The sequence below is a fragment of the Psittacula echo genome, assembly GCF_963264785.1.
Source record: "Psittacula echo genome assembly, chromosome: 4".
NCBI classification, from domain to species: Eukaryota; Metazoa; Chordata; class Aves; order Psittaciformes; family Psittacidae; genus Psittacula; species Psittacula echo.
This window is the reverse complement of record NC_137738.1, coordinates 109,113,290-109,136,841: the sequence shown is the minus strand read 5'-3', so window position 1 is coordinate 109,136,841 and position 23,552 is coordinate 109,113,290. Positions and strand designations below refer to the sequence as shown.

General features: G+C 43.2%; 1 protein-coding gene across 1 annotated transcript in view; it reads right to left on the bottom strand.

The window, feature by feature from the left end:
• DTNB (dystrobrevin beta) overlaps positions 1-23,552 on the bottom strand; it is a gene marked incomplete at its 3' end in the record, with an annotated part of 198,487 nt that overhangs the window by 48,247 nt on the left and 126,688 nt on the right. Inside the window, exons 14-17 of the mRNA XM_080615962.1 lie at positions 22,793-22,878; positions 20,383-20,496; positions 15,329-15,425; positions 8,089-8,109 (exon numbers count right to left, since the gene is read on the bottom strand). Of these exons, the coding sequence (XP_080472088.1) occupies positions 8,089-8,109; positions 15,329-15,425; positions 20,383-20,496; positions 22,793-22,878 (318 nt within the window). The remainder of the gene's footprint in view (positions 1-8,088; positions 8,110-15,328; positions 15,426-20,382; positions 20,497-22,792; positions 22,879-23,552) is intronic.

Below are 23,552 nucleotides of genomic sequence, written 5' to 3'. Positions count from 1 at the left end.
TCCCCCAAACCTCCCACTAGGTCAAGTTGCTCCACACCCCATCCAAACTGGCCTTCAACACTGTCAGGGATGGGGCAGCCACAGCTTCTCTGAGCAACCTGTGCCAGGGCCTCACCATCCTCATCGGGAAAAATGTCTGCCTCGTATCTCTTCTAAGTCACCCTTCTGTCAGTTTAAAGGAGCCTCTGAGACTCTGGGCTTCCAGGGCAGTGCAGGAGCACCCCACCAGATCTTCTAGAGTTATCCTAGACCAGGCAGAACCTGCATTAGGGAGGTTGCCACAGTGATAGGACATGAGGCTGCCTCTACCATTGCAAGACCTGAGTTCTTCTGGTGCCTGGGGCACTCCGAGCCCACCGCAGAAATAAGGTAGAACTGCCTGTATTTAATCTGTCTCCTGAAAAGACCTACAAAACAAGTGCTACATTAAAATTATAACCAGCTTTCACATAGTTTCCTGCATACAACCTCCCTCCAAAGCTGTGCCCCTTGCCCCCACTCCCCTAGGCACAAGGTCTCTTGGGATGGGATGCCCCTATAATTTCTGCAATGACTCAGCAGCTTGCAGGTAGGAAACCAATCCAAAGAAATGTGAACCAGCGCCTTCGTCGTTCCACCTGATGGAAACACATCTCAACACCTTCCCTTCCACTACAGCCGACCGCCAGCACGGTCAGCAGACAGCAGAGCTGCCATGTCCAGGGGTGCAGCCGTGCCTTTTCCAAGACAGGACACTGCTCTCCTACAGCCGCTGTGTTTCAAATTTATTATTATCAAAATGGGACATCATAAAGAGGGGGAGAATACACTGAATACAGAATTGAGCTCTCGGGGCTCCTGGAGCCCTCTGAGCACACGCGACACACAACTAAGCTTTGACTTTCCTTATAACCACCCACAACAGATCTATAGGAATTGCTGCAAGTACTGCACATCCTGCTGTAAATGCTCTGACACCGCTTCATTTCTGATCCTCTTTACACAAATAACACACATTAAAACAAAAAAGCATCCAACAAACAGAAACCTCTAGAAGATAAAAACTGAAAAATTTTCATGCTGGGCAGCTCCTTGACCAAGGGTCTGTTTAAAAAATAAACCCAACCCCTTCAGCTGGTTTTGAAGTACATTAAAACTGATAAGTGCATTTTCCCCCCAAGTCCAAAGCAAGTGTGGCCGCAATGCTTTTGCACAGAGCTTTGTTAAAAATGGAAGCAGCTTAAAAGTTGGAACTTGGCACACGTCTTTCTCAGTGAAGGCAGGACTTGGAAGACAAGAAACTGAACAAACTCCTGCCTGTTTCTAGCTGTGCAATCCAAAACATGATTAAGTACAGAGGAATGTGATTCAGGGAAGGCATGAATGGAGTGGGACTCTGCAGAAACCATCCTGCCTTATGGCAGTTACCTCTTTGTGGGACAGTGAGAGCACAGGAAAAACCACACTCCTCCCTGACAACCTTCTCAACTGCAGTTTTGGAAAATATCTCTGTTTAGTACAGTTCAGGATTAAAAACACGTAAGTGCTCTCTACTGTTTCAGTTCATTTGACAGCATGTGCTCCCTTGTGCTGTTTGTGTGCTCTCTGACATGGGACAGGATGACTAAATCCCCCTGGGTGGACACCACCAGGCCACCCAGTCCCCGGACAAGCATCAGGAAAGGCTCTTGCACCTCTCCATTGCTCCCCTGCAGCAGCAGGTTTAAGTGAAGCCACCAGACCCAGCCACTGCTGCTCTGTGTTTATTCGGGAAGGCTCTGACAGACTTCCACAGTGTTTGGCCTCCATTATCTGCTAGACACAGCATCAGAAAGAAAAGCAGCAATCTACTTTGCTCTGCTGCTGACTGAGCCACGCTCAATCCGCTTAGCTCTGCCTGCCGAGCTCAACACAGATGGCAAAACGTGCAGGGGAGGGCAGTGTGAGCCTGGAGAACTCACTAACACTCCACTGATGTGGGGAGAGGGGTTTTCTTTCTCTGCAGACAGAAACCAGGTCTTCTGCAGACATCAGCTCCATGCCTCGGTCTACACTTCTATGCCACTGCAATAGGAAGCACCACCTCATGATTCTGGGATTCGTCTCTTACCTGACACTCAACCACCAAAGAAGAGTGAAATCCATCAGAGCAAACAGACTTCCAAAAGAAGCAATCCTGACATGTATCCATGGCTATTCCCTGCCAAACCTTCCTCCTCATATCCGAAAAAAGTCATCTGCTAGGGGCAGTGCTGCCAACTATAAAAAGCAGGGTAAGATCTTCACCTCCAATATCTTATATCAGCACAGACCCAGCCTTCCTTTCCAAAATGTCTACTGACAGATATACTCGGTAAGTACAAAGGCCTGTTTCCCTACATGACTTTAAATCTCTAACATCTAAGTGGCTCTCTCATGAGATTTTCTAGGTTTGATATCCTGCAGGAAGCCCATGAGTATGACTCTTTTTGTGGAGGCACCAACTCAAAGCTTATTCTAAAACTATGCCTTCCTATATTAGTGAGTTGGACCATAGGCAGGAGTATTTCTGGCACTAGTACAAGATAATTTACAGTATCTAAGACTGCAAGAATAGGCAACCTGATTTGGTTCTTTCCTTAAATTAATCCTGAATAGGCAGTTTAGTCTTATTCTACATTATGCTACTCAGGCTATTCAATCCTACCATCCAGAAGGTGGTCTTCTACTCACTTCAGAAAAGTTTTTCAGCTACAAGTAAAAATGAATGTCATCCAAGCAAGTTGGGTCTTATTAGCTACACAGCTGGCAGACATAACCCATCAATGCTGAGAGCCTGCTAATCATCCCCAGAGACAAAGGCACACCCTGCAGATGAATGAGGCCACGCAGTGTAAGAAGCTGACTTCCAGTGTTGAAGCATTAGGAGGAATTCTTCATAGTTTCATTAAAATGCATCAGGATGTGATGGCAGGAGTCACCCAGACAGCATCAGTGATCCACTCTGAAAGGTGCACAGGACCTTTGGCTGATGCAAAAATGGATGCAGAACTGAACAGCAGTCTGAGATTTGGATATCTACATGATGAGACTTCTTCAATTGTTACAGAGCTCTTCAAGGCTAGGAATTTCCCACTAACAGGTTTCTACATCTCTTGGGAAAGGGTATAGGTATCACCCTAGCTTCTTGTCTAGGCTCCGCTTTGCTAAAGCTGTTGGTTAAGGAGGTTCACCTCAATGAAGGAACGTGCACTGCTGCCCTTGCACTTCTCAAGCTGACAGAAAGGTATCTATCATCTCTATACTCTGAATCTGAATGATGGGAAGAAAGTGAGAACTCATGACTCCTCTCCATGGGGTTAAGGAACAACCTTCCCACGATTTCCATGACTTCATGAGGACTGTTGGGTGAGAGCGTGTCCACTTTTTCTGACTGGCAACATAACCTCAAAATTCATGAGCCCAATCTGCTTTGCTGTGTCATATGGTTCCCACCATCTTCTGAAAGGAAAAGATTTCCATTCCAGTGTTTAAACACTCCCATGTGAGCTCCTCTGCTGTGAAGTCATTCCTGTGCCTGTTCGGCATTAGAGAAGTTCTCTTGTGCTGGAGTACGAGCGCTTGACTCTCCTCTGGATTTGTTGTATGAATTGTTCTACACGCCAAAGACACCATACATGTGATGTACATCTTTCTGAATTCCTTTAACGTTTTTCTCAATATTGAACAGCACAGCTCCAATGCCTGTTCATTGGACTATAAAACAAAGAGGTTTTAATATTTAGCAGATTATTCAAGCCTCTCACCAGCTGTGACATGAAAACGATCCTGTTGTAAATTAAGATCTACGCTGGCAAAGATCTTTATTAGCTGGGACACAACAGTTTTAGCAGTAGTAGAGAATAGTGTGGTGAACTATGAATACCATGTGGCTTCGTACTCCATTACTGGAATAATATCTGTACACAATGCACTGTTCCTCAAGGGTATGACCAGGACTGGGGCCACTGATTCCAAGGGGCAGTCCTGCATGGGAAAGGCAGAAATTTTCAAAATCTTGACAGGAGATCAACTCTGAACATGCAACATGGAAGTTATTGGGCTTTCTTCAGATATCAGGATCAGAAATAGTGGCTCTCTCCTGACACAAACTCCTTATAGCTTGCCATGATTTTCTGACCAAGACTGGCCAAGAGACACAGAGCTTCTGGGCCTTCTGAGAACATTTTTGTGACTGGAGTTTGGTCTCTCAGATCCCACTGTGCTCACTTAGTCTGTTGCTGGAGATTAAAGTCAGTTATCACAGTTTTCCTTAGGCACTTGGTTGCAACCTCAGCAGCCAAGTGACTTCTTATTAGCCTCTCAGGAGCAGCAAAGATCTCCACTCAATGCTTAGACACGCTATCACTCTGGCTGCAGATACATGAACAAACCAGGTTAAGTGTCTTGCTGAATGAGGTGGAATGCTGGCTCATGGTGACAGCCAAGCCATTCAAAATGGCCCCAATAACCTGGACACCTTCAGCCCCTGGAATACAGCGTATGATGTTTCACATAAATGCAGAATGAACAAAATAGCTTTCTGTTCAGGAAGACTTTTTTGCTTGAACATGGTCAAGAAAGCTGATCCTCTTCCACCAATCTCTGTAAATCTTACTAGCAATATGGAGAAGGCAGAAGGGGGTGTCAGGCTTAGCAGTGAAGGGAAATCAGAGATTCTTAAAAAGGATGCTGATGTTACTGCTTTTATGTGCTGTCAGTCCTGAAACAGTGATCATTATTCTGTCTACTATTTACCTTAAACCTTCATGTAAACTCATGTTGCCACCATATGATCAATCCATCTCATATGGGTTGAGAGGATCATCACTTCAGATCACTAAGACACTTGGGCTTTCTCTTCCACAGAATCTAGATGGTGCTCCATGTTTTCCCTCATACATGGTCCTGCTGTTTCTGGACTAGGCTGCAGACCTTTGTTAGGTACTAACCAGACCAGACTTTTCTCCGCTAGCTTCTTTTTCCAAGATGTATGCCTGTGGACACAAGGATAGGGCTGGCTGAGCACATAGAAGATTGGTACCTTTTCCTAGCTACTGCAGGGTTTTAAACACATGCGGAGGGAAGATGTGTCTCTGGAGTCACCAGAACTGGTAGAGGTTCTAAAGGACACTGGGATGTTTGATAATTTTAAAGTTCTTCAGTTGGCTGTGTTTCTTCAACCCACGCTCTCACAGATCTTCAGCCCCTTATTCAAGTATTTCTCTTATTCGAGTATTATAAGGTCCTGAAGACATTTTGAAGCCAGTGTATGGTCCAATAAGTTCTTCTGGTCTTCAAGCCAGAGATATGCCATTACCCTCCAGAACAGTGCAGACACAACAATACAATGTGTGATGTGTAGGGTTGTTATTAGTCACATCAAGTCCAGATGGAGGCCAGTTACCAGTGGTGTACCTCAAGGTTTGATACTACAGCCAGTACCGTTTGATTTCTTCAGTAAAGGCCTAGATGAGAGAACAGCATGCACCCTCAACAAGTTTGCAGACAATGCAAAACTGGGAAGAGTGGATGATATACCAGATGGTTGTGCTGCCATTCAGAGGAACCTTGAAACACTGGAGAAATGGGCAGATAGGGACCTCATCAAGTTCAACAAGGGGTGTAAAGTCAAGTTTCTGGAAGGAATAACTGCGCATCGAGTGCACTCTGGGGGCTGACAGGCTGGAAAACAGGTTGGCAGAAAAAGATGGGGTCCTGCAGGGAAGCTGAACACGAGACAGCAATGCACCCTTTCAGCAAAGAAAGCCAACAGCATCATGGGCTGCACTGGGAAGAGTGTTGGAAGCAGGCTGAGGGATGTGATCTTTCTCCAAAACTCAGCACTGGTGATGCTGCATCCAGAGTCTTGCATCCAGTTCTGGACAACCCAGTGCAAGAAAGTTTTGGAGCAAGACTTAGGCAAGTCCAAGGAAGAGCCAAAAAAGATGATTAAGAAACCAGTGTATCTGCCATATGAGGAGAGGTTGAAGGAGCTGGACTGTTTAGCTGCAAGAAGAGAAAGCTCAGAGGGATCTTATCAACACATGCAAATCCCTAATGGAAGAAAGGAAAAAAAAGAGAGCTAGACCCTTCTCAGTGATATCCACTGAAAGGACCAGAGGCAATGGAACAGAACTACAGACATAAATGAAAATATAGGAAATAAAGAAAAAACTGTCTTATGGCGAGGGCACTGACATACTAGACAGAACAGCTGCTCTGAAAGGTTGTGGAATCTCCATCTTTGGAGGTACTCAAAACATGATGGAACAAATTCCTGAGCGGCCTGCTCTAGCTGACTCTGCTCTGAGCATAGGGGATGGACTAGATGATCTCTAGAGCTGCCTTTTCACCTCAGTTATTCTGTGATTTCCCTGTGTTTCTCAGCCAAGTGGTGCATTGTATCCTGGGATTTCCAGCTATTTCAGGCTGCACCTTTATAGTTTGGAGTAGGGCATTCCAAGCTACTTCAAATCCATGCTCCAAGTCCACTTCAAGCTACTTCAGTCCATACAAATGTAAGTATGTAAAGTTTCAATTCCTACAGACCAACAATGTGTCCTTTGGTTGGTCAAAACCTGCATTCTTGAGTTTCAAACCCTTTTGGTTCATTTGTCATTGATTCCAACAGAATAGGACTGGACAGAATGTCACTATGTTGACATTATTTTAGCAGTCTTTGCTCTCTTATCCTCCTACGAACATAATGTTCCGGGGAAAGAAGGAGGTAAAACTGGGCAAATTCTTCCTTTGATCTCATATTTACTCTTTTTCTATTTCCATAATCCAGATGAACAACACAGGAAAAATGAGCTAATATAATGTTGCATTTCCATGCAGATGGTTATTCCTATCAATGATGCTGGGTAAAAGAATGACATATGATACAGCATTCCACTTGCACACTTAGAAGTTGGAAGACACGGATGGTGGTGTCTTGGTTGTTTTCCGTCCTCCAGGAAATTCCTTGAAGATCGCTGCCATGTGCTGCAATCTGGTCCCTTCATTAAGCCAAAGAAATAAGGTGCCTCAGCAAACTTCACTGGCAGGATAAACTAAAGATGAGATGGGCTCCAAGAGAAGATACACACTTACCACCATCTTCTTGTTAAACTGATGACAGGACTTTAACAAAAGGCCATCTGGGAGTCACCAAAAGCCAATTTCAGCACATGTAGACCTGAAGTGTTTCAGCAATAGAAGCTACCCAAAAATATATAGTTCCTTATAAAAAGTAACTCACTAGAATTTCCAATTCATATATCCAATATCTAATTCGAGTATCTGATGCACAACATGTATAAAACCCCCAACAATGAGAAACACGGGATTAATCTTCATTAAATCTTTGTGTATAAAGAAAACCACATTTGAAAATGCTGAAAATTTGTTCTGCTGGAGAGAAGATATTGAACATCTGTCTATTTTTGAGAAAAGCAAAAGGGCTCCCTCTGGAGTGGATTCCGAAATCGACACAGGATTCGGATTGTAACAGGCAGGCAGAGAAAATGAAAATCCGTAACAAAGCAAATGCATTCTTATCTCTTATTAGTTTACTTGTCCTGTTTACAATGAGCATACTGGGACTAATTCAAGGAGACTATATCAAGATTGAATGATATGGATCCATGCCCAGAATATTATTAAGTCATTAATTAGTTTTCATGCATGGACTTGTATGTGGCAAGAAGGCAAATTAAAGGATTCCTGAAGAGACAAGAAAGCATTTTTTAGCATGTAAATTACTCCAAAGAATCTCCAACAAGATAAATTATGAAGCCAGCTGAGAATCCGTATTTTCAACCCTGGATGGTCATGCACAGTTCTATAAAAAAACTAATGAATACAGCCACCAGTTGTGTACCCATGGCAATAAACTTAATTTGAAAGGGAGACAGGAGTAACTTTAAGGACATATATAAAAACATGCTCTACTGGAAACTGATGAAGGTTGCTTTCAAATTTACAAATGAGAAAGACCCCCCATTCCCATGGATTATTTGCATACAATCCAATTAACAGAAAATTGGTTTCATGCAGAAAGAAAAAAAAAAGAGTTAGGTCACCTACAAAGTGAAGTCAACTTACTGCCTGCTTTTGCTCTTCTTCCTATAAATGTTGGCAAAAGAAAAAGGTGAAGAGAGAAACAGGATAGATTAATTAACATATGAAAAGGAAACATATACACACAAAATACACAACAGACCCAATGGAAAAAGAGTACATGGCAAGTTGTAGAAACATCTGCAGGCATGAAAGGGAACAAGGGCATTAGACGCAACAGCTGTGGTGGGAAAGCAAAGATGTCATTTATTCCGTGCTCAAAAGAAGACTCTTATCTCAAATGGACTTCAGTGTCCGCAAAAGTGGAATACACGGGATGGATATGACAGCATGGATATCTTGGATATAGGACAGGCTATCTAACATATGTATTTCCTTTACATAGGACCTTTACTGGCTTCTCTTCCTACCTTGTACTCAGAACTGCCTCTCTAGCTGTTCTCAAGGCCAGAAATATAGTCCACCATCCTCTAACACCTAGAAATACCACCTGGAGTGCACAACTGCTGCATGGCATTCAGTTCCCTGTGTGCCCAAATCTGCCATCACAGAGACCCAAACTGTTCTAGCCTGAGAGGCACAATATCACCTTTTTGGTCAGAGAGGGCCTGTTACCACTGGGCATACCACAACCTCTGCAGATGGGATTCACACTGGTGAATCAGCGAGCTGGAGGCAGCCAGGTCTGGAATGGGAGGGAAGAAACTGGGCAGCAAAAGCACTAAAAATGCAAGGAAAAAGATGCAGAGAAAACAATCCCATTGTTGCAATGCAACATTTGTCAGCATGGATCGCTACTAATTTGAAAGATGAAAAAAGGTGAAATATGAATGAATTTCTCCACTTTTGAATCAACATACACTGTGATTCTTCTGGGACAGTGGAGTCACAGCCATTTCAACTATATGACTGTTCCTTGGAATGAGCAAAATATCACATAGTCAAGAGTTTCTTTCACAATTCAGAAGTTTTCATAGATTTTCTCTTCATAGATATAACCACCATTATGAGCCCTGAGGGCTCATGTCTTGCAGGCTTGGTTGTATGGAGAAGCACGGCTGTTGTGGTGCGGGCAGCAGCACTGTGCATTAAAAGAAAGGCTGGCAGCATGGTTTTGATGACTCTCGTCTACGCAGAAATAGCAGTTACAGCTTTTTCAGGGTAACAAGCGTTGTTCCCTCTGACAGCGGCTTTGCACAGACTGCCAGTGCAGGGGCAGCAGGACCACTGGTAAGCATGTCTCCTCAGATATTCAGGTTATGGAATGAAAAGTTTCACAGAATAAAAGCTCCTTCTGGCCTTGGCATCCATGAACTGACTTATCCACCTTTCCTCACCTATTTCCCATCTGAGCAGGATAACCAGAACCTGCCTTTAATTTAGAGCAGCTTCTTCTCACCACTGTACTAAAAGATGTTTCCCCAACTGTGCATTGTGGGCACTATAGAGGTATTTGGGATCGACTGCAGAGAATTCCACATTTCTGAGCAGATGCTTTTGGCTTTTTCTTTTTTTCCTAAGACCTGGAGTTCTCTCAGGTGTGTATTTAGACTCTGCTGTAGCAGATGTGTGGTATGGCTTCACTCAAGCATGGATCAACATCAACACTGGAGGCCAGTGCTGTCCTCCCCACACTCCCACATGTTTCCAGTTGTTCCTCCTATCAGCACTGGGACTAGCAGGACCAGATGGTGAGCTAGGTCAGCAAAAAGATCTTAAATGATCTCCACTCTACAAAAAAGTTGTTAGTTTGAAAAATGAGGCTCTAGCATTAACTACAGATGTGAAAAAAATACCTCAAGAGGCATGAACCTTTGCTAGAAGAACTAAGGAGTTATTAGATAAATCATCAAATCAGCTAGTGAGGAAATTACCATTGAGGAAATGGAAAAAGTGAAATGGGATATGCCTGCTGAATATCTATGTAGCTGAAAGCAAAAGCCCTGCAAGAAGGCAGACACTCACCACTGCAGACTACTCATTAGAAGAGGGCCAGCTAATGGCACTAGGTGATTACAGAAGGCTTCAGGAAAAAAGGGAAAGCTAACCCAACAGCCAGGACGAGGAAAGGAGATAAAAAATAGTGGGAGAAAATTGCTGATGACAGTACTGACAGGTACTGTTTGTCTCAGATGGACAGAATGCCTCTTGCATGCAAAGGGCTATCTGCTGAACCAAAGGCTGGCTGGAGTGGCTAGAGGACACAAGGTTGGCAGCCAACGGGGAGCCCTGCAGCAGCTACTGCACCAGCCCTGCAGATTCAGAGGCTATAGTATTAAACTAAACCCTGCAACTGTTCTCCAGTATGATTTGCACATGTCTGTGCTATTAAAACACCTTATCACCCAACCAGGGTGGCCTTATTCAAACTGACCCCCAGGAATGGCTCCGGGCATGTCACCACCCCTGGGTGGTGGTTGCAGATGGTTTGGGAAAGCGTTGGTAGCTCTGATCCAAGGGCATGTCAGTGACCACACCAGCAACAGAGCAGGTAGGTGAGGGCCTCTCCAAGGAATGCTGTCTGGCACTAATGATCTCACCCAGATAGACACAGCCGGAGTCTCGTAAGTGCACAGGAAGACACAGCAGAAGATACCAATAACAGCAGTTAATGGTGAACAACCAGAACTTGCAAAATACAGGCTAGGTGTAGACTGGATTGAGAGCAGCCCTGAAGAGAAGGACTTGGGGGGGTTGATGAGAAGCTCACCATGACCCAGCAGTGTGCGCTTGAGCTCAGAAACCAACCGTGTCCCGGGCTGCATCAACAGCAGTGTGACCAGCAGGTCAAGGGAGGGGATTCTCCCCCTCTGCTCTGCTCTGCTGAGAACCCCCACAGCAGTCCTGCATCCAGCTCTGGGACAACACCACAAGATGGACATGGAGCTGTTGGAGCAAGTCCAGAGAAGGTCACAAAGATTCTCCAAGGGCTGGAGCACCTCTGCTATGGAGACAGGCTGAGAGAGCTGGGCTTGTTCAGCCCGGAGAAGAGAAGGCTCCGGGGAGACCTTAGAGCAGCTTCCAGTGCCTTAAAGGGGCTGACAAGAAAACTGGAGAGGGGCTTTTGACAAGGGCCTGTAGGAACAGGACAAGGGGGAATGGCTTTAAATTGACAGATGGGAGATTGAGATGAGATCTTAGGAAGTTGTTCCCTGTGAGGGTGGTGAGGCCCTGACCCAGGTTGCCCAGAGATGCTGTGGCTGCCCCATCCCTGGCAGTGTTCAAGACCAGGTTGGACGGGGCTTTGAACAACCCTGGGGCACTAGCAACCAAAATAGTCAAGGGCCTTTCTCTGCTCTAAGTCAGCTATCACAGCATGACTTGCTGTGTGAAAAACGGATGCAGCTTCAGAGAACAACTATGTTCTTCCAACATAGGAAGAGGGAGCTGAGTTACCACAATTTCAGATAACCAAAGTTAGGTAATATGAAACCAGTTCTAAATTGTGAAATGAAGACAGCATTAAAAATGTAAAAAATACTCCATAAGAAAATGGAAAAAACCATAAAAGCTGAACAGCTGATGTAAATCATAAATGAAAATTTTTCAAGTGCACCACATGATGACAGAAGCTAAAATCTTGTGAGAAAAAAATAATCTCTGGCAGGGCTAAAATCACCAAAAAGGAGAATTTGAAATTAACACAAATATCAGAAACAAAACAAAGCCCAAGAGGGTGCATACTTCTTCTTGTCAGTCAGGGTAAACTTCTCAATATGGGAAGAAGTGTCAGTATTTCTGTTTTGTATTTGACTAATAGTACTTTCCCCTTGTAGTTTCTATCAGCAAACAGTGAAGTACTTTCCACTAATAATGAGAAAAGGTGTTCAAAAGTATCTACTAGAAATCCTATTTTTAGATCAGCAGGCCTGGGGAGGATGCGGCTGGGATTCTTCAAATAATTACATGAGAAGTTACGTAGTCCAGAGAAGGTAATTTTTAATACATCTTGGAATACCCAGGGCTGGAATGTGCTTTGTTGCACTGATTGTCAAAATGAGATGTAAAACAACTTACTTAAATAAGCACAAAGATCTTACCCTGTCATTGATTTATTCAATGTACCAGAAACGCTGATACAAGACTCAACTAATAAGTAATATATGAAGCATTATAACTTCACGGAAAGGAGGTCTTGCCAAATAAATCTGGTTTTGCTATTTGAATGTATTACAAGTTTGGCTTCTAAAGGACCTGTACAGATGCAATATATTTTCATAGGAGAGGATTTACCCATTACATTCTCATTAGCCAGTTACCACTAGATGACAAAATAAAGCACTTTGCAGTGATTTATTTACAGATCTTTTGCAGCTCTTACAAAGTAAGATCTGGACGACTGGCAGCTTTCAAAAAGCACTCACTGGTGCAGAAAGGCACAAGAAGGAAAACAATGATGGAGAATAGTGAAAACTCCTCATGGAACTCTCTGTGTAGTGTTGCTAAGGTTCAGAGAAGAATTCAACTTAGAGTTTGTTTTTCTCAATTTTAAAAATAGTATTAAAGATCTGGAGAAGGCAAAGAAATCAACCATAAAAAAAGACTGGAGTACAGTATTTGGAGAAGCTCAGCAGGGTTCTACCTGTTTAACTGATTCAAAAATCAAGATGAGGAGGGCCTTTACTGAGTTGAATAATATCTGCATATTAAAAACCAGGGGTGCTAAAGTACTCCTTAATTTAATAGAGGGAGAACCACATATACCAAAGCCAACGGGTATAAACTGAAGTTAAATACATTAAAACTAGAAATGAGGCATAAATTTTTAACTGTGCAAGAAAATTTGCATTGGCAGTGAATTTTCCATTTTTTTTATTTCTCCAGTTCGAGAGCAGATGTCTTTCTGGAAAAGTCTTTAATCAAAAAGAAACTGCCAGGCTCCATAGAAAGCTCTTCAGAGAAAATGCAAAGAGCCATATTATGCAACATGTAGAATCAAATAATTACAATAGTCACAGGCTCAGTGGATAATTCAGGTTTTAAGGGACTTCAGGAGGTCTCTAGTTCAGCCTCCTACTCAGAACAGGGTCAACTTAATCTCAGAGCAGGTTGTTTAGAGCACTGTTCAGTTGGGTCTTGAAAAAACTCCAAGGATGGAGATAGCACAGCCTCCATCCCCACTCCACCATCTTCATGGGAAGAAATTTTTTCTTATATCCAGTCTTATTTGCCCTTACAGTGTTTAAACAATTTTGGGAACTGGGGGAGTTAATTAAAAGATATTAGATATAGAAAGGAAAAGCCTAGTAAAAGCCAGCTTCTAAACTAACCTTTGGTACAACACAGCCTAGAAGATGTCACTGAAGTTTCTGTAAGCTCATAATTGAACTGCATGACTCAACTTAATGAATGGGTCCTAAAAATACTGGTTTATCAAATGTGAGTCAGTTATGATTCCCTTCCCTCTTCTGCAATCCTCTGTCCTTCCTCCTGTGTCTCCCCAATTGCAATACCTACCACTCAAGCTTTTTATCCCTGCAATGTCCTGCAGTATTCTCCTTGCTCTCCTCATTAGTGTTACTGATACCAGTGTCCTCTGCTGCTCCACACAAGGCCATGTTCACAAGTCCAACCAGTCAGGTGAGAGGAAACACACAGTTTGGGCAGTTAGGAGATAAGAATAGGATGGTCAAGCAGGCAGATAAGGCAAGGTGCTGCCTGCCTGCCCACCTGCCTGCTGTGGCTTGTCTAGCACATGGGCAAAGCTCTGCAGGTTGCTCTTTAGCCTGTGCATTGTACAGGTTCAGAGTAGTGTATCTGAGAAAGCTAGTCCACCCAGCCTTCCGGGCTTTTGACGTAGAAGAGCAGAAAGTTAGGACAGCTGACAGAACGCTGCTCACTCTAATGAGATGAGAGCATGGACATCAGGTCGTGTTGGGGAGAATTGGTCTGTGAAGGCTTGAAAGTGCTTTGAGAATCATAGGGCCTACAGAAAACTTGCATTAGAGCTTGTTCTCATGTTAAAACAGACATCCAAACGGATTTTGTTATAAAGAGGCAAATCCTCAGACTATGGTCACCTGAACCACAAAGAGTCAAACTGTTTCTGATGGAACAACATTTATGCTTTCCTAAATCTGTAATTCAGTTTTGGATGCCCATTTTCAGAGGTATCACACTTCAACTTACTTCAACAGGTTTAGGGTCTTAAGAAATCAAGGCGAATTTAGTAAGTGATTGTCTTCAATATTTTGTCTTCAATATTTAAGACAGACATTAACAGGCTGAACAGGAAACAAATACAGCATGTAGAAGCACTGACTTAAAAAAATAATTACTTCCCAAATATTAATACTATGTGCTCAGCTGCACAGGGAAACTAAATAAAACAGCCACCTCTGAAGAGTATTTGATAATAGCCTCTTTTATATACATTCCTATTCCAGAACACAGGCCTAATCTGAAGAGTGACTGCACTTTAGATTGACAGACGATGTGAATTCATTATCACTTTAAAGTGCAGACAAGCTCTAAATGTTAACTATCAGGATGTGTCTACAGCTAATCCATAAACCCATGTGCTGCTCCTGCTAGTGCCATTGCTGTGATTCCTCGCCCACCTTTCCCATTTCCTGTAGCATCTTTGTGGCATCTTGTTTTAGACCAAAACCACTTTGAGTAAGGACAATGTTTTACCGTTCGCTTAATAGAGGCTCTTGTGCAATTTAAAGAATGGAAAGAATAAACATGCAATAGTATTTCAGACAATAGTCATCAACTGTGAGCTCAACTCTAGCAGGACTCGATAAAGTATAAATAATGTACACTCATCAGAAATCCAAACAACATATTTTATAGATCAGAGACAATACCACCATACTCTAAAGCAAAAAACCTCCACAGACATTGCAGGGTTTGTGTGATATTACCGGGTACAACACAACACCACGCCACTGGGAAGGTGCATACTGTACTGCCACAACTACAGCTTCCAGTCTATTTTCCAGTTAAAGGTGAAAGAACTGGACTGGTACCCAGAACAGCATGCAGCTAATTATGAATCTAATACTTCTCTAAAGCCTTCCAAATCTTACAGGTTCTTGATATTTTAACTAAAGCAGCAGCATATGAACCTGAAAACCCATTAACCATCTGCACCAACACACAGAGGGAGCATGGAAATGACTCTTTGCAAATTCCTTCTATTCCTCATGAAGTATTTATGATGATACAACAGCAAAGCAGGAATCTCACAGCAGCAACAGTGAATTCCAGGCCTGTGGAAAAGAAGGATGCGCTGCATTTCTGACAGGAGGTGGCTTACTTTGAGCAGTTTCATCAGCCCTTCAAGCTGCACCATCAGTTCTCTTCTGCTTTCTTGAAGAGCAGACATTCTCTGTTCCAGTTCATCCTTTCTCTGTCTGTTCAAGTTACATGAAAGAAAGAGTGAGAAAATAAACTTTGGGTATTTCAAAACCACTTTAGGAATTCACCCATCCAACCGTGTCTTTGGTTTTCATCACTCCCTCCTGCTTTCAATTGAAAAAAATGGAGCAAAGCACAGTACAATGACCATGAAACCTATGTATAACTATCAGGCTGTTCACTTAAAATCCAGGAACCTGCCCTCAGCACCTTGGTAGTAGGCAGCCCTTTTCAAAAGCACTGCATTTTGAGAGAAAGAGCCCACTTTACTCTTCCTTTTAAGAGCTCTCTTAACGTCAGCTCCAGGCACCCTCCAGAGCTTTCAGACAAGCAAGAATGAATGATGGGAGGAAAGACTGAGAAAAAAAAGGAGGAGAAAGGGCTGCAGGTGTTTGGGAAGGAAAAGCTATCACCTGTCTGGATGGAGACTAAGCAGAGCTATTTCTGTCCACGAATGTGACATACCGTCTTTGACATATTTGCTGTACCGGAACACAGGTAACAACAAAAGGAGGTAATAAGTGACCCTCCCTTTCCTTGACATCACAAAACCACTATATTCCTACTGATGCGTGTCTGTGAGATATTTAAGGCAATATCACTGTTCGGTTTTATTTCACATTTAAAAACAAAGAAGGGACTAATATAAAGAGAAATTTGAAGACGAACATCAGCATGTCAGCAGTTCAGTGTCTTACATGATTTAAGAAATGCTGCTCCCCACAAATCCCAGTCATAGTAATGATAAATGATTGTAAGAAAAATAAAAATACTAGAAAAGCTTTTTTATTTATCTACAGTTATTTCTGTGGACATCTGAATGTCCTAATCCAAAGTTAAAGGCACCACATATTATAGACTGTATTTTTAGGTGTCTTGGGTTATATCTTTGTTCTCATGTGATATACTATGGATAAATCATTCTGGGAATTTTAATAACCAACTAGTTGCAGATACACCAACTGGACATCAGAATATTGAAAAGAAACAGGCCATTTACTCAGACGGAAAGAAGTCTTGCTGTCTTTTTGTACACCATAAGTGTACACCCCAACCACAAAACTGCTAAGACTACATAACAGAATTAACTTTTTCTATACTGGTTCTTAAAAGGACAGAGACTGTGAAGTACTAACAATCCTGGGTATTTCTTTCCACATCATTTTGTATTTTGAAGAATGTGGTTATCAAATGCTGAAACGTATCACAAAAATAAGGTGATAAAGAGAAGATTATATATGCCTGGTCACTTAGAATGTGTTAAAAACCCACCACAGACATAGCTTTATCTATCTATACCATCTTTTTTCTCTCTCTAGGTCAGCTCAAAGTCTGTAGATTTTATTCTATAGTTATTTCACAGAATCATAAAATCACAGAATGGTTTGGGTTGGAAGGGACCTTAAGGCTCATCCAGATCCAACCTCCCTGCCACAGGCAGGGACACCTTCCACTAAACCAGGTTGCTTCAACCCCTGTCTGATCTGGCCTTGAAAATTAGCATGAACATTATTTAACATAACATTCTGGTTAACAACTACAAATAATGCAAAAATCAATATATTAAAAGGTAATGGAGAATCAACATCAACGTGTATTTCTGATCTTGGTTGATGTTATTCAATCTCTTGTTCAATGATTCCCATTGAAGAAAGAGGAGGTACTGCTTGTCAATGACAAAGGGTGTTAAATGTGAGAAGAGATTCAGAGCAGCCCTGTGGAGACAGACTTGAGGGTGTTGGTTGATGAGAAACTTCAGACAGCAGTGTGCACTCGCAGCCCAGAAAGCCAACTGTATCCTGGGCTGCATCAAAAGGAGCATGACCAGCAGGTCAAAGGAGGTGATCCTGCTCCTCTACTCTGCTCTCATGAGACCTCACTTGGAGTACTGTGTGCAGTTCTGGTGTCCTCAACATAAAAAGGACATGGAACTGTTGGAACAAGTCCAGAGGAGGGCCACAAGGATGATCAGGGGACTGGAGCACCTCCCATATGGAGACAGGCTGAGAAAGTTGGGGCTGTTTAGCCTGGAGAAGAGAAGACTGCGTGGAGACCTCATAGCAGCCTTCCAGTATCTGAAGAGGGCCTACAAGAATGCTGGGGAGGGACTATTCATCAGGGACTGTAGTGACAGGACAAGGGGTAACGGGTTCAAACTTAAACAGGGGAAGTTTAGATTGGATATAAGGAAGAAATTCTTTACTGTGAGGGTGGTGAGGCACTGGAATGGTTTGCCCAAGGAAGTTGTGAATGCTCCATCCCTGGCGGTGTTCAAGGCCAGGTTGGACAGAACCTTGGGTGACATGGTTTAGTGTGAGGTGTCCCTGCCCATGGCAGGGGGGTTGGAACTAGATGATCTCAAGGTCCTTTCCAGCCGTAACTATTCTATGATTCTATGATGCTATGATTCTATGTTTAAAAAAACAGAAAAGATAGGACAGCATCTAGGCACAAATGGCGAGATGCAATCTGAGGCAGATGCCTGGGGCACTGGAACTAGAGCATGAATGAGCATTCTCCTTGCAGCAGAGGCAGCCAAGCACATCTGCATTACAAGGCAGGGATCCATAAGGACAGTGGGTACAGCTGCACTTCCACCAAGGTTACATTTGGCAGCAGCGTGGCAGAGCTGACTCATCTCCTCGGGCTGCGTTTGCAGATTTTTAAACCCAGGACACGTTCATTTTCCATGGATCACCTTTGTCATGTTTCACATCCTAAATTCTACACAGCAGCTGAGATCGTCTGGAAATGTGCTTACATATAATCAAAGGCAAAGTCATCACATGCTGCTCACAGGCTTGGGGAGTCTCTTTGTTAGCTGTGACCTTGTGAAATACTTTCATATCACAGATAACTAGCTAATTGTGATCATCCAGTGTGATGCTACACAGTCAAGACAATTCATGTTCACTTTGAATTTATCAATGTGATGTTTGGTGATAAGAAAGCTAACACTAGCTCAATTTAAAGCACCAGCGAAACTACATGAGCCAGTGTACTCCAGCCTATACACAGAAGAGATGCAGAGGACTTAGGGAGAACTTGACAGCAAGCTAAAGGGATAGCTGGAGGTTTGGCAAACCTGCTTTATGGAGATACTGAAGATGTTCAAGCTATTTATGGACAATGAAGTTAAGAATCAAAATCTCTAAACACACACACAAATGAGGAATTCCGAAAAAGATCTTTTTAGCTCAGTAGACAAAAGCATGGGGAACGACAAGGTCTGGAAAACAGCACTAGGCTTATGAAGGTTAGAAATGACATGCACACTTTCAGTCCTCCGAGCACAGATGAAACACAGAAGTTCACTGATGATCACATTAGCAGTGTCAGGGGATGTGGTATTCTTTCCACCTCTAAAATGAAAGCTTGAACATCTGTCTTACATGGCTGCTGTAGTTCAGTTTAAAAAGGTTCTGCGGGAGTGCAGCAAGGAGAAATTTCCCAACCTGTGTTACATAGGAGGCCAGATTGGACAAGCATGATGAATTAACAGGCTTTACGTGCTTAATTCAACTTTTTTTAATTTTTCCACAACATTCAGCTTTTTTTTTTTTTCTTTAGCAAAATACGGGCCATCTCATTCCTCCTGGTCAGCTCCGTTTTGTTCCAAATAACCTGTATTTTTGGAGCAACATCTAGGGACTGAAAACTCTATCACTGCTCTTGAGATTACCCCCTTGCTTTAAAAAGCATGTGCTGTATTTGTGGTCTGAATGTGGCTGGTTTCCAGTTTAAGCTCTTGGTTCTTATATCTTTGTCTGCTGGGTCAAACAGCACACCAAGTTGTTCTGCAATCTCTTTTTTCTCCACCGCTTACATAACATTTGTGGGCATCTTCTGCACCCTCTGTGGGTTTTTTAAACATTAAAAAAATATATACATAGCCATATAAAGCATAAAGCAAGAAAATTTATAAGCCATTAGGTAACAGAACGAAAAATATCAGTGAGATATCAAAATGTGCTATAACGTAGCAAATTCTGTATGAAAAAGGGAATGAAAGAGGTTGAAAGCCTCAGATTTTGCAATATGGGGCTGGATGATACCTTGCAGATGCTGCCTGCCATTGCAGTAGCTCCATCCCAAGAGCACTGCACTTTTACAGAAAACCTTCAAATGTTCTTGGGAAGACAACAGCCGTGCAACATCTAAAGCAGGCAGCAAAAGTTTACCCTAAGGAATGAAACACAAGGCAGTTTGCAAAGAGCTGCTGCTGCCAAGAGCTTGAATTTTAGAACCTACTTTAGATTGCAGATGGCAATTTTGAAAGTTGTGCTCTGAATTAACTGGTAATAGAAGATGAAATGAAATATAGCCAGAGAATGCCCCTGTGACTACCTAAACTATGAAACACTTTATAATACTGACAATATCTCCCTGTCACTTCAAAATGCAAACTTAATCATAGATGCTTTGAAGATTGTTCTCCAGCTCTGGATGTACATCTGACTATCTGTAGGTACAAACTTTTGGAGTTTCACTGTCTAATCAAATAACTGACATTTCTCTTCAGCTCTATTCCTTTGGACAATAAATGACAAGCAGTTAATGCAATTTATGTTATTTTTTTCCTATTGGTTTCTTCTTTACCAACAGTTTTCTGAACCATACAAACAGAATTAATTTGAAGAGACATTTTTAGAATCCTGGAATCCCAGAATCCCAGGTTGGATCAAGGATTATTTGGTCCAGCCTTTTCTGGCAAAGCAACTTTCTTGGCAAAGAAATTCTTATTTTCTTCTAAATCCACTTGAAAAAAAGGCAAATTTCAATACGTTGTAAGTCTTTGGCATTCAGCATTTTAAGTAACGCTCTAAGGCTACTGAAGATACACTTTTCCCAGTAACAGCCATCGTGTTCACAGAGCACAGTTCACACTGTGTTCACACACAGCCTAACAGGCCCAGGTACCAAACGCACATGATCTTTAGGTATTTCTTTTACCGTAGAAGCCTGAGTTCAGCCAATAATGTTGGATTCTGCTGAGCTTTTTCAGGGGTGGGTTGAGAGGCTTGTTCATGTTCCAGCCTGAGACGCTGAATTTCTTGGAGTATCTCTCTATAGACATGACAGAGGGAAGATTAAAGAAAATAAAGGTCAGTCTCTACACCACTCTTAAACACTGTTACAGCCCTTCAAGCACCCTGTCTGTCAGTCTCCAGCCTAAGGACAGCAAATTTGTTCACGTCTGACTGGCAGGGATTCAAAACAGTAAGTTAGGGCAGTCCTATGAATTTCTGTAATACACACAAGAGATTACTTAATGAGAAGTATGAAATCACTTGTGCCATGCACTGGCAATGTCTCTCCAAAACATTTTTATGCAGAACAGGCCCAGAGACTGTTCTAAGAGGAAAAAAGTTCCATTTTCAGCACAATCTGCATTGCACGGGCTGTAGGAAGTGCTTTGAAGCAGCACCACCAGCAGTCGCAGCCATGCCAGCACGAGTTAGCTTCTCACTCTCTTTCCAAGGGCCCCTGGCAGGTCAGCAGGAATAAGGAAAATAACAGCTCATAGTAACAGAGACAAACTCATGAGGTCCCACAAAGGGAAGGCCATCAGCCAGCAGCCCAATTAAGGTCGCTGTGTTCTGTGTAGCTGGAGGCAAGGAAACTGACGGCCAAGGACTCACTTATTAAAATGGAAATGAAATCCTTCTGAGAGTGAAGATTATAATCTCTAACTCTCCCACCCTGCTCTCTAAAACTGCTGAGCTGCTCTCCTTGCAAGGCTTCACACCAGCACTGATTGAGATCTCCCTTATCCGTGATCTTGATATTTCAAATACCTGCAGGGTCTCTTGGTAGAGTATTGAAGCTACAATGGTGCAAGGATTGAGCTGTTCCTGTGCTCTCCAGGAACTGGTTCTCCTCCAAACTAACCTGAAGAAGTGTTTTTACCTGGTGTGCTGAGGGTGTGTTGGCAAGGGACCGTGTAGGCAGCAAGCTCACACATGCCAGCTAGGTTTAGCTGGAGCAGATGGAGACCCAAGCAAGGCTATAAAGAGAGCACATCACCAGGCACCCAGAGAGGCTCCATGGGTAACCGAGGGGCTGCCTATGCTGAACAGCACATGGCGTTTACAACTGCTCAACTGCATGCTCTTTAGAGCTGCACCCTCTTAACCAGAAAAGCACGACCACAAAATGTAGGTGCTGAAGGAGGAGGTAAGTGCAAATTATGTTAAAAACTGAGCATTCTCTTCTTAACAATCACTCTGCAGCAACAAGAATCTCAGAATCAGTGAACGGTTTGGGTTGGAAGGGACCTTAAAGCTCATCCAGTTCCAACCCCCCTCCCATGGGTAGGAACACTTTCCACTAGACCAGGTTGCTCCAAGCCCCTCCAACCTGGCCTTGAACACTGCCAGGGATGGGGCAGCCACAAATTCTCTGGACAACCTTTGTCAGGACCTCATCAACCTCACAGGGAACAACTCCCTAAGATCGCATCTCAGTCTCCCCTCTGTCAGGTTAAATCCATTCCCCCTTGTCCTGTCCCTACAGGCCCTTGTCAAAAGCCCCTCTCCAAGTTTCTTGTAGCCCCTTTAGGCACTGGAAGCTGCTCTAAGGCTCACCGGAGCCTTCTCTTCTCCAGGCTGAACAAGCCCAGCTCTCTCAGCCTGTCTCCATAGCAGACGTGCTCAGATCCATGAAGTCACTCCAACAGCTCCACGTCCTCCTTATGTTGAGGGCCCTAGAGCTGTATGCAGGACTGCAAGGGGGAGTCTCACAAGCATGAAGTACCCTCAACCTACTGGTCATGCTGCCAGTGATGCAGCCCAGGACATGGTTGGGTTTCTGGGCTGCACAGTTCCAGGTCATGTCCAGAAGAAGGAAACCATCTCCTAAGCCTGTCTCTTCTTTCTTCCAGGCCTCTCAGCTTCTTCAGACTTTCTTTTTTTCTCCCTCCAGACTTCCAGAATGGAAAAAATCCTCACTTATTCTTCTCAAGCTGAATTTACCCACCCCAGCTTTCCAACCTGCTGGCTCCACTACATTGCAGCTGATTTATCTCCCTGCTGCCACCTGAATGGCTTGCCCTGCTGTGAGATGTCTGCTGGGTTTGCAGATAGCAATTCAAGATTGCAATGCAGCTCCTGATGCTCAGTTAAGATGATTTTAAGAAGATCAGTGAAGATCAACCTGCTCCCTGGGGAATAAGGGCACCGCAGCTGCATCCGCACTGAGCTAATTTGTTAATGAGGCAGCTACACCTTTCAACAAAAGATCTAGGAAAACAATCTGGTTAATATAATACAAAAGGCTAAAACCAACAAAGCACAAGGACTGAAGGCTCTTCTCGCCTCAACTGTTGTTCCTAAAACAGTGCTGATCAAAGCTTGCTTTTTACCTGTTTTTGTTTTCCAGCTCTGCTATCAGCTGTCTTTGTTGTTTATTTGCATCAAAGCTGAAACCCAGGTCTGCCGGAGGGCGAGGCTGGTGGATGAGGAACAGAGAAAAATTAGACAAAATATTCATTACCTGTTAACCCCATATGACACAGTTTGGATCCCGCCCCGTTGTTCCTCGATGTTGTGGTATGATACCTACAACCCAGGCTGCAAAACTGTGAGAGCAGCTGTACTGAGATGGACTACGAGAACACATTGGTATGTGGTTTATGGATGACTTGATCTGATCTCAGCGTGGGAGGCTGCTGAAAGGGTGACCTGGCTCATCATCCTATGGCTGAAGAACTTTATTTGCCTTTTTTTTTAAAGACCTTAAAAAAAAAAAGAATATCTAAACCCAAACCACCATACCCATCTGTTCCCAAAGCAAAGACAGGCTTCTCTAGGAAAAGATGCAGTTACACTTTTTGTCATAAAGTCTTCTACGTCAGCTAGTGAAGGCCATGGTAAGGTCTTCTAGCAAAGCACTGACCTTCCCCTATGTCAGCTAGTGAAGGCCATGGTAAGGTCTTCTAGCAAAGCACTGACCTTCCCCTATGTCAGCTAGTGAAGGCCATGGTGCCTTCTGCCTCTCACAATGTACTTGAGAAATACGGTGTTTTCTGACACAACAGAGCCCTTGTGCTCTGCTTTTACCTTTTTGTTTTCATCTCTTGAGATTTCAAGATTGCACATATTTTACCACAACTTTATCAGAAG